Source organism: Penaeus vannamei, chromosome 24 (genome assembly GCF_042767895.1).
Source record: "Penaeus vannamei isolate JL-2024 chromosome 24, ASM4276789v1, whole genome shotgun sequence".
Taxonomy (NCBI): Eukaryota; Metazoa; Arthropoda; class Malacostraca; order Decapoda; family Penaeidae; genus Penaeus; species Penaeus vannamei.
Window position 1 is genome coordinate 617453 of NC_091572.1, and position 11679 is coordinate 629131.

An 11679-nucleotide genomic window follows, 5' to 3' on the forward strand; every position below is an offset into this window, starting at 1 on the left:
GTATGTTTCTACGTATATGTGTATACCACTGTACATGTATGTTTACATCTGTGCCTCTTTTTCTTCCTCATTTTTTATAACACTATCTCTAGCTATCGATCGATCTATATATATATATATATATATATATATATATATATATATATATATATATATATATACATCTATATATATATAAATTTATATATCTATATATACATAGAGTATATACATTTATATGTACATATATAAATATATACATATATATGATATAAATATAAATGTGTATATATGTATATATAGACGTGTATATATATGTGTGTGTGTGTGCACATGTGTATTTATGCTTATATGAATATTCTGTCTACATCACTTACCGCGAACTTCATGGCTGGTCCTGTCGGAGGCTCACTGAGGACGGGTCGTCTCTGCGGATTGCTTGCGAAGCCTCCTTATATATGGAGTCTGACGTGGCCTTCAGGGGGCGTGGCTTCCTCGCCGATTATTTTCCCGATAGGCCTAAGTGCTTGCAGGAGAACACCTGGATAGGTGGATCGGTGGATAGATAGTAATGTATGTCCAGATACATGAATTAGATTTATGCACATATGACTACACATACATACATACATGTATATATATATATATATATATATATATATATATATATATATATATATATATATATATATATATACATGCATGTACTTTTTTCTGTATATGCACAAACACACATATATGTGTTTCTATATACATTTTTATATCTGTATATGCACACACGACACACACATATATGCAAATCCATACATACATGTGTCTACACGTGTGTGTGTCGATAGATAATCATACAGAGTGTATATTTATGTACATATAGTGGTATATATTTAATAGCATGTATATATGCATACATGCACACTTATCTAGATAGACACCTTTTTCGGTGATAGCACCTAGACATACCAAAGTTCTCTCTGCCCCATTGCTTTCTTTGTTCCTCCCCACAACTACCGTACATGGATTTTTTTTTTTTTTTTTTTTACCAGATAATGTGTATATTGCGATACATTATACATTATAAATAAAGTTAAATGATGTGTAGAATGGAGTGTGATATCGTAGCTTATGATGTTTATATAGAATACTATAAATCTACGTTATTAAATATACGATATATGTAAACCTTGCGGCATCTTTAGGTACTGCCCATGGCACCCAGGGTGCCGCGTTACCTAGAGTGGGAGCCACTGGTTTACACACTCAGCAAGTGATATGCTCTGGACCTGTTTGATTTGTCAACAGTAGTTCATAAGCCCAGAGTTGTAACCCGAATTCGGTCACAAGGATTGTTCCTTCCTGTTAGGAAGGTTTTCTAAATGAAACTAATTTTAGAGATATTGCCGAATTTTTCATTTTGCTTCTCATATAAATGTATATTTCAGTGAAATAGGTTGACTTACATTAAACAAAAATATTGAAATAATATTTCCATGGGAAATATGTGTTCAGAGCTCTTTCAATACTGCACAATGTACTTACTGTCCTTACTATTAACTGATACCACTGAGATCCTTCCTGTGTTCAGCATTCCATATCTGGTATTCATTATATCAAAGAGATCATGTAACAATAATTGGAGTGCCTACTGTAGATCCTTACAGCAAGAAATCTTAACACGAAATTATGTTCCGTGCATTAACACTTTAACGAGCATTAAAGGGTCCACATTTGGTGCATAATATTCCAAGATCTCTCCTTTTCTATTTGGTTTACAGTTTCTGAAAGGAATTTGTTTCGAATTGATATTAATTCATGAATAAAATATCGGTTTACTGACCGACAGACGAAATGTAAACATGTTTGTCGCGGTAGAACTTTTCAGGAACACGTAAAATAAACATGATGTGTATTAGAAGTTACACAATATCGGTTTATGTCTGACATTCATTCAGAAACAGTTTATCTACTATTACTGTGCTTTCACTTAGCGGGTCAGTTTTCCGGAGGGAGTACAGAAATTCCTTCCGCACAACACGTTTGCCATTTAGTACTAAACCGTAGGTGGCTCTGCTGTTCACTCCTATTCATATGGTGTTTAATTAATCGTGCAAATCTAATCTGAGACATACTAGGATACCGTTCCCTGATGTTCCATGAGGTCGCCACTGAAGGAATTCATAGTTCAGGCGGTATTCAGATTCATAGCTCTTATCCCAGACGTATGCATGAAAAATATAACAATTGCATAATAGTTTGTTTCATGATTATCAGAAATGTTCCACTCGTTCAAGAAAATGTTCCTGCTATGTTTTAGATCAGGACTTTAGGTCCTGAAGTCTTTTTCTAGAACTGATTTAATTAATTTGTCACATTATAGGAAATATAGCAAAGCTCGAAGTAGTTTGTAGATAAAGTTAATTTGAGTAAATCTCAGGACTAGAAACAGATCAGCAGATATTCATAAGGGTACATATATCTAATTAGATTTTATACGATTTTATGTTTTCCAATTGAACGAAGGAATGTTGTAGGGCAAAGAAATTCATGAATTTCTATTCTCATCTTTAATCTTCACACTAATGATTCCAAATACCAATTTTGCAGAGATATTCCCTCGGTTTTGTCTTCGAAACGTGATCACCACCCTGCCTGTGCCTGAAAAACCGGCGTGAGCAAACCGGACTATCAGACACATCTGGTGAAGGACCATCACCACAAGGCCTGTCGTAATCCATGCCTGACCCCTTCCTTATCCCCTGTAGCGGTAGCGGTAACCGGCGTAGTAAGGATAGGCGTAAGGATAACCGTGATAATATCCATTGTAGTAGTGAGGGTGTCCGTAATATCTGTAGTGAGGTTCAGCTTCGGGTTCAGGGTCGGCTGATCTCTTGTGGTGCTTGTGGTAGGTGTAAGGGTAGCCATAGTGATGGCTGTAACGGTAGCCATAGTAGGGGTAGCGATAGCCATGGTGGTAGCCGTAGTGAGGATAGCCACGATGGACTACCTGGTAACTATAGCTCTTGGAGGGATCAGGGTCAGCTGCTGGTTCAGGATCAGCTGCTGGTTCAGGGTCAGCTGAGCGTTTTCCAAGGCCGTGAACCTGAGGAGCCACGAAGGAGGTGCCGCCACCAGGATGCTTGGCCACTCCATCGCCCTTCAGTGGTTCAACATGATGGGGATGATGATAGTAGCGGTGGTAGGGGTAGTGGTGGTACTTGTGTGGTTCGGGATCGGCGTGCGCAACCACAGCCGCTGCCAAACACACCAACGCAGCTACCTGTAATAAATGAAGAGGTTGGGTTATCAAAGTGGATGTTTGATTTTGTTATGATTCTGCAAATTCTAAGTCAAATGCTGTCCCTACAGCTGCACTTTAATTTTCAGGCATTTTTATGAAACTAATATATTATCAAAATCATATCGATAAGGATTACAAAACATACATGTCTATATATGTATATATACATGTTTATATCGATATACGGATACATATGAGTGTCTATGTGTGTGCAAAGAGAGAAAGAGGAACATAATACATAAACGTAACCCAAGCTATCACTGTCTGTGTATATATAGATATATATACTGTATATAAACATCTCTAGCTATCGATCGATCTATATCTATATATGTATACATATGAATTTATATATCTATATATACATGAAGTATATACATTTTTATATATATATATAGATATATACATATTATATATATGAATATACGTTTTTTATACGTATATTTGTACAATTATATATACATGTATGTGTGTGTCTATATGTGTATCTGTATATATACACATATGTGTATATATTTGTGTGTCTGTCTGTGCACATGTGTGTATTTACGTAAGTATATATGAATATTCTGTCTACATCACTTACCGCGAACTTCATGGCTGGTCCTGTCGGAGGCTCACTGAGGACGGGTCGTCTCTGCGGATTGCTTGCGAAGCCTCCTTATATATGGAGTCTGACGTGGCCTTCAGGGGGCGTGGCTTCCTCGCCGATTATTTTCCCGATAGGCCTAAGCAATTGCAATGGTGTAATTGAAAACATAGATCGGCTGATAGATGGTAATGTATGTTCAGATGCATGAATTAGATTCATTCACATATGACTACAAATACATACATACATATATATATATATATATATATATATATATATATATATATATATATATATATATATATATATATATATATATATATATACATGCATGTGCGTGTGTCTGTATATGCACACACACACATAAATGTGTTTCTATATACATTTTTATATCTGTATATGCACACACGACACACATATATGCAAATCCATACATACATGTGTCTACACGTGTGTGTGTCGATAGATAATCATACAGAGTGTATATTTATGTACATATAGTGGTATATATTTAATAGCATGTATATATGCATACATGCACACTTATCTAGATAGACACCTTTTTCGGTGATAGTACCTAGACATACCAAAGTTCTCTCTGCCCCATTGCTTTGTTTGTTCCTCCCCACAACTACCGTACATGGATTTTTTTTTCTTTTACCAGATAATGTGTATATTGCGATACATTATACATTATAAATAAAGTTAAATTATGTGTAGAATGGAGTGTGATACCGTAGCTTATGATGTTTATATAGAATACTATAAATCTACGTAATTAAATACATGATACATATAAACCTTGCGGCATCCTTAGATACTACCCATGGCACCCAGGGTGCCGCGTTACCTAGAGTGGGAGCCACTGGTTTACACACTCAGCAAGTGATATTCTCTGGACCTGTTTGATTTGTCAACAGTGGTTCATAAACCCATAGTTGTAACCCGAATTCGGTCACAAGGATTGTTCCTTACTGTTAGGAAGGTTTTCTAAATGAAACTAATTTTAGAGATATTGCCGAATTTTTCATTTTGTTTCTCATATAAATGTATATTTCAGTGAAATAGGTTGACTTACATTAAACAAAAATATTGAAATAATATTTCCATGGGAAATATGTGTTCAGAGCTCTTTCAATACTGCACAATGTACTTACTGTCCTTACTATTAACTGATACCACTGAGATCCCTCCTGTGTTCAGCATTCCATATCTGGTATTCATATATCAAAGAGATCATGTAACAATAATATGAGTCCCTACTGTAGATCCTTACAGCAAGAAATCTTAACACGAAATTATGTTCCGCGCATTAACACTTTAACGAGCATTAAAGGTCCACATTTGGCGCAAAATATTCCAAGATCTCCCCTGTTCTATTAGCTTTACAGTTTCTGGAAGGAGTTTCTGTACCACCTCTGTTAAGACAACCCACTAAGTGGCAACACAATACTCATAGCAAACAGAATATTTATGAATGAATGGATTGGCTTTTGGCGCGTGTGATTGGTGAGGGAATTGCACGGTTATGGCTGACTGTTGTATATTTATCTCTATCTTTTCTCTCTTACTAAAGGGATGCTGAGTAATATAAATACATATATGAGTGGATAAATAGATATTAATTGATAGTATGAGTAATTATTCACAATTGATATTAATTCATAAATAAAATGTCGGTTTATTGGCCGACAGTCGAGATGGAAACACATGTCACCATAAAACCTTTCAAGAACAATTAAAAGGAAACATGATGTACGTTAGAAGTTAAACAATATCGGTTTATGTCTGACATTCAAAGACAGTTTATCTACTATTTCTGTGCTGGCACATAGCGGGTCAGTTTTTCAGAGGGAGTACAGAAACTCCTTCAGCACAACACGTTGGCCATTTAGTACTAAACCGTAAGTGGCTCTCCTGTTCACTTCTATTCATATGGTGTTTAATTAATCGTACGTATCTAATCTGAGACATACTAGGATACCGTTCCCTGATGTTCCATGAGGTCGCCACTGAAGGATTTGAAGAATTCATCAGTATACTTCAGTTAACGAATTCATAGTTCAGATGGTATTTAGACTCATAGCTCTTATCCCAGACGCATGCATGGGATCTATAAGTTGCAAAATGTTTTGTTTCATGATTATCAGAAATGTTGAAGAAAAGACACTACTTCTATATGTTAGAGCAGGATTTTAGGTCCTGATATCGTGTCTCTAGAATTGATTTCATTTGTCACAATATAGGAAATGTAGCAAAACTTGAATTTGTAGATAAGTTTAGATCTCATATGAGTAAACCGCAAATCTAGAAGCAGATAAGCAGATATTCATAAGGGTATATATATGTAGATTTTATCATATGATTTCATGTTTTCCAAAAGAACGAAGGAATGTTGTAGGGCAAAGAAATTCGTGTATTTCTATTCTCATCTTTAATCTTCACACTAATGATTCCAAATACCAATTTTGCAGAGACATCCCCTCAGTTTTGTCTTCGAAACGTGATCACCACCCTGCCTGTGCCTGAAAAACCGGCGTGAGCAAACCGGACTATCAGACACATCTGGTGAAGGACCATCGCCACAAGGCCTGTCGTAATCCATGCCTGACCCCTTCCTTATCCCCTGTAGCGGTAGCGGTAGCCGGCGTAGTAAGGATAGGTGTAAGGATAACCGTGATAATATCCTTTGTAGTAGTGAGGGTGTCCGTAATATCTGTAGTTAGGTTCAGCTTCGGGTTCAGGGTCGGCTGATCTCTTGTGGTGCTTGTGGTAGGTGTAAGGGTAGCCATAGTGATGGCTGTAACGGTAGCCATAGTAGGGGTAGCGATAGCCATGGTGGTAGCCGTAGTGGGGATAGCCACGATGGACTACCTGGTAACTATAGCTGTTGGAGGGATCAGGGTCAGCTACTGGTTGAGGATCAGCTGCTGGTTCGGGGTCAGCTTCCGGCATGGGGTCAGCTGAGCGCTTTTTCAGACCGTGAACTCGAGGAGCCACGAAGGAGGTGCCGCCACCAGGATGCCTGGCCACTCCATCGCCCTTCAGAGGCTCTAGGTGATGGTGACGGGGATAGTAATAGTGAGGGTAGTAATAGTAAGGAGAGCGGAAGTAGTGTGGTTCGGGATCGGCGTGCGCAACCACAGCCGCTGCCAAACACACCAGTACAGCTACCTGTAATAAGGCAAGGGAGTTCGTAGAATTAGTATTTTTCACTTTCATGAAAAATAATCATGATTACAATGCTATACTACTGGCTATTTTTTTAATTAGATTTATGCACATATGATTATATATACATTAAATTCATATTTAGATTAGATTTAATAACTTTATAAGACGTGTAAATTTCCTCTCATGTCTTTATATATATATATATATATATATATACATATATATATATATATATATATATATATATATATATATATATATATATATATATGAATCCATATCTATATTCACACATATATACACATAATTATATATATATATATATATATATATATATATATATATATATATATATATATATATATATATATATATATGAATTCATATCTGTATTCACACACATATATACACATAATTATATATATATATATATATATATATATATATATATATATATATATATATATAAAAAAGATGCATGCATCTACGAGTATTAATATATCTATATGTATATACATATATGTGTATGTGTGTGTGTGCATGTATGTGTCTATATGTAAGCACATAGAAATATATATACTCATGTATATATTTATCTATCTATCTATCTATCTATCTATCTATCTATCTATATATATATGCATATATGTATATATGAATAATTATATATATGTATATAAATATATATATATATATATGTATATATAAATATATATATGTATATATAAATATATATATGTATACATATATGAATATATATAATTATATATATTTATATACAAATATATATACTTACAGGTATATGTGAGTGTGTGTATATAAGTATACTTACATGGATATACATACACATGTATATATATATATATATATATATATATATATATATATATATATATATATATATATATATATATATATATATATATATATATATATACAGTATAAGTGTGTGTGTGTTCATCTGAACGTGTGCCTTACCGCGAACTTCATGGCTGGTCCTGTCGGAGGCTCACTGAGGACGGGTCGTCTCTGCGGATTGCTTGCGAAGCCTCCTTATATATGGAGTCTGACGTGGCCTTCAGGGGGCGTGGCTTCCTCGCCGATTATTTTCCCGATAGGCCTAAGTGCTTGCAGGAGAACACCTGGATAGGTGGATCGGCTGATAGATAGTAATATATGTCCTGATGCATGAATTAGATTTATGCACATATGGCTACACATACATACATACATTATATATATATATATATATATATATATATATATATATATATATATATATATATATATATATATATATGCATGTACTTTTGTCTGTATATGCACAAACACACATATATGTGTTTCTATATACATTTTTATATCTGTATATGCACACACGACACACACATATATGCAAATCCATACATACATGTGTCTACATGTGTGTGTGTCGATGGATAAACATATAGAGTATGTATATATGTAAATATAGTGGTATATATTTAACAGTATGTATATATGCATACATGCACACTTATCTAGATAGATGCCTTTTTCGGTGATAGCACCTAGACATACCAAAGTTATTTCTGCCCCATTGCTTTCTTTGCTCCTCCCCACAACTACCGTACATGGATTTTTTTTTTCTAGATAATGTGTATATTGCGATACATTATAAATCATAAATGATGTAAATGAAGTCAAATGATGTGTAGAATGGAGTGTAATATAGTAGCTTATGATGTTTATATAGAATACTATAAATCTACGTAATTAAATATATGATATATATAAACCTTGTGGCATCCTTAGATACTGCCCATGGCACCCAGGGTGCCGCGGTACCCAGAGTGGGAGCCACTGGTTTACATTCTCAGCAAGTGATATTCTCTGGACCTGTTTGATTTGTCAACAGTGGTTCATAAACCCATAGTTGTAACCCGAATTAAGTCACAAGGATTGTTCCTTCCTGTTAGGAAGGTTTTCTAAATGAAACTAATTTTAGAGATATTGCCGAATTTTTCATTTTGTTTCTCATATAAATGTATATTTCAGTGAAACATGTTGACTTACATTAAACAAAAATATTGAAATAATATTTCCATGGGAAATATATGTTAAGAGCTCTTTCAATAATGCACAATGTACTTACTGTCCTTACTATTAACTGCTACCACTGAGATCCTTCCTGTGTTCAGCATTCCATATCTGGTATTTATTATACCAAAGAGATCATATAGCAATAATTGGAGTGCCTACTGTAGATCCTTACAGCAAGAAATCTTAACACGAAATTATGTTCCGTGCATTAACACTTTAACGAGCATTAAAGAGTCCACATTTGGTGCATAATATTCCAAGATCTCTCCTTTTCTCTTTGGTTTACAGTTTCTGAAAGGAGTTTCTTTTGAACTGATATTAATTCATGAATAAAATATCGGTTTACTGACCGACAGACGAAATGTAAACATGTATGTCGCGATAAAACTTTTCAGGAACACGTAAAATAAACATGATGTGTATTAGAAGTTACACAATATCGGTTTATGTCTGACATTCATTCATAAACAGTTTATCTACTATTACTGTGCTTTCACTTAGCGGGTCAGTTTTCCAGAGGGAGTACAGAAACTGCAGAACACGTTGGCCATTTAGTACTAAACCGTAGGTGGCTCTGCTGTTCACTTCTATTCATATGGTGTTTAACTAATCGTACGTATCTAATCTGAGACATACTAGGATACCGTTCCCTGATGTTCCATGAGGTCGCCACTGAAGGAATTCATAGTTCAGGCGGCATTTAGTCTCATAGCTCTTATCCCAGACGTATGCATAAAAAATATAACAATTGCATAATAGTTTGTTTCATGATTATCAGAAATGTTCCACTCGTTCAAGAAAATGTTTCTGCTATGTGTTAGATCAGGACTTTAGGTCCTGAAGTCTTTTCTCTAGAACTGATTTAATTTGACACAATATAGGAAATATAGCAAAGCTCGAATTTGATTGTAGATAAATCTAAAAGACAATTTGAGTAAATCTCAGAACTAGAAACAGATCAGCAGATATTCATAAGGGTATATATATCTAAGTAGATTTTATCATACTATTTTATATTTTCCAAAAGAACGAAAGAATGTTGTAGGACAAAGAAATTCATGTTTTTCTAATCTCATCTTTAATCTTCACACTAATGATTCCAAATACCAATTTTGCAGAGATATCCCCTCAGTTTTGTCTTCGAAACGTGATCACCACCCTGTCTGTGCCTGAAAAACCGGCGTGAGCAAACCGGACTATCAGACACATCTGGTGAAGGACCATCGCCACAAGGCCTGTCGTAATCCATGCCTGACCCCTTCCTTATCCCCTGTAGCGGTAGCGGTAGCCGGCGTAGTAAGGATAGGTGTAAGGATAACCGTGATAATATCCTTTGTAGTAGTGAGGGTGTCCGTAATATCTGTAGTTAGGTTCAGCTTCGGGTTCAGGGTCGGCTGATCTCTTGTGGTGCTTGTGGTAGGTGTAAGGGTAGCCATAGTGATGGCTGTAACGGTAGCCATAGTAGGGGTAGCGATAGCCATGGTGGTAACCGTAGTGGGGATAGCCATGATGGACTACCTTGTAACTATAGCTCTTGGAGGGATCAGGGTCAGCTACTGGTTCAGGATCAGCTGCTGGTTCAGGGTCAGCTGAGCGTTTTCCAAGGCCGTGAACCTGAGGAGCCACGAAGGAGGTGCCGCCACCAGGATGCTTGGCCACTCCATCGCCCTTCAGTGGTTTAACATGAAGGGGATGATGATAGTAGCGGTGGTAGGGGTAGTGGTGGTACTTGTGTGGTTCGGGATCGGCGTGCGCAACCACAGCCGCTGCCAAACACACCAACGCAGCTACCTGTAATAAATGAAGAGGTTGGGTTATTAAAGTGGATGTTTAGTTTTGTTATGATTCTGCATATTTTAAATTAAATGCTGTCTGTACAACTACACTATAATTCTCAGACATTTTTATCAAACTAGTATTTTACCATGATCATTTCGATTAGGATTATAAAATATACATGTTTCTATATATTTGTATTATATATATATACATGTTTATATCAATATACGTATACATATGAGTGTATATGTGTGTGCAGAGAGAGAAAGAGGAGCATAATGCATAAACGTAACCCAAGCTATCACCATCTGTGTATATATAAATATATATACTGTTATAAATACATATGTACACATATGTATCTTTCTACGTATATATATCTACCACTGTACATGTATGTATACATCTGTGCCTTTTTTCGAACCCTTTTTTATAACACTATCTCTAGCTATCGATGGATCTATATATGTATATATATATAAATCTATATACATCTATATATAAATTTATATACATCTATATATAAATACATATATCTATATATACATAGAGTATATACATTTATATATACATATATAAATATATACATATATAAATATATACATATATATATAATATAAATATAAATGTGTATATTTGTATATATAAACGTGTATATATATGTGTGTGTGTGCACATGTGTATTTATGCTTATATGAATATTCTGTCTACATCACTTACCGCGAACTTCATGGCTGGTCCTGTCGGAGGCTCACTGAGGACGGGTCGTCTCTGCGGA

General features: G+C 35.3%; 3 protein-coding genes across 3 annotated transcripts in view; all 3 read right to left on the reverse strand.

Moving 5' to 3' along the window:
- LOC138866177 (uncharacterized) overlaps nt 1–414 on the reverse strand; it is a 1629-nt gene extending 1215 nt beyond the window's left edge. The window contains exon 1 of the mRNA XM_070138114.1: nt 357–414. Within this exon, the coding sequence (XP_069994215.1) occupies nt 357–368 (12 nt within the window). The 5' untranslated portion in view covers nt 369–414. The remainder of the gene's footprint in view (nt 1–356) is intronic.
- Nucleotides 415–2544: 2130 nt separating this feature from the next.
- On the reverse strand, nt 2545–3918 carry LOC113821783 (uncharacterized). Its single transcript, XM_070138115.1, has 2 exons — nt 3861–3918; nt 2545–3253 (listed from the first exon to the last, which is right to left on the reverse strand). The coding sequence occupies exons 1-2, from the start codon at nt 3870–3872 to the stop codon at nt 2726–2728; spliced, it is 540 nt and encodes a 179-aa protein (XP_069994216.1). The 5' UTR covers nt 3873–3918; the 3' UTR covers nt 2545–2725.
- A 2376-nt stretch (nt 3919–6294) lies between these two features.
- Nucleotides 6295–11679, reverse strand: LOC138866261 (uncharacterized). Its single transcript, XM_070138771.1, has 7 exons — nt 11622–11679; nt 10389–10913; nt 9952–10040; nt 9759–9834; nt 8868–8918; nt 8019–8069; nt 6295–7040 (listed from the first exon to the last, which is right to left on the reverse strand). Exons 1-7 carry the CDS (start codon nt 11631–11633, stop codon nt 6486–6488), a joined length of 1359 nt encoding a protein of 452 aa, XP_069994872.1. The 5' UTR covers nt 11634–11679; the 3' UTR covers nt 6295–6485.

Excerpts from the sequence above, each read along its gene's own strand:
- LOC138866261 (XM_070138771.1), bottom strand. Across the intron at positions 8,919-9,758 it reads CATCAGGGAACGGTATCCTA|GTCCAGAGAATATCACTTGC; the intron begins GTATGTCTCAGA and ends CAAATCAAACAG. Across the intron at positions 8,070-8,867 it reads ACCAGTGGCTCCCACTCTGG|AGACGACCCGTCCTCAGTGA; the intron begins GTACCGCGGCAC and ends AGCAATCCGCAG.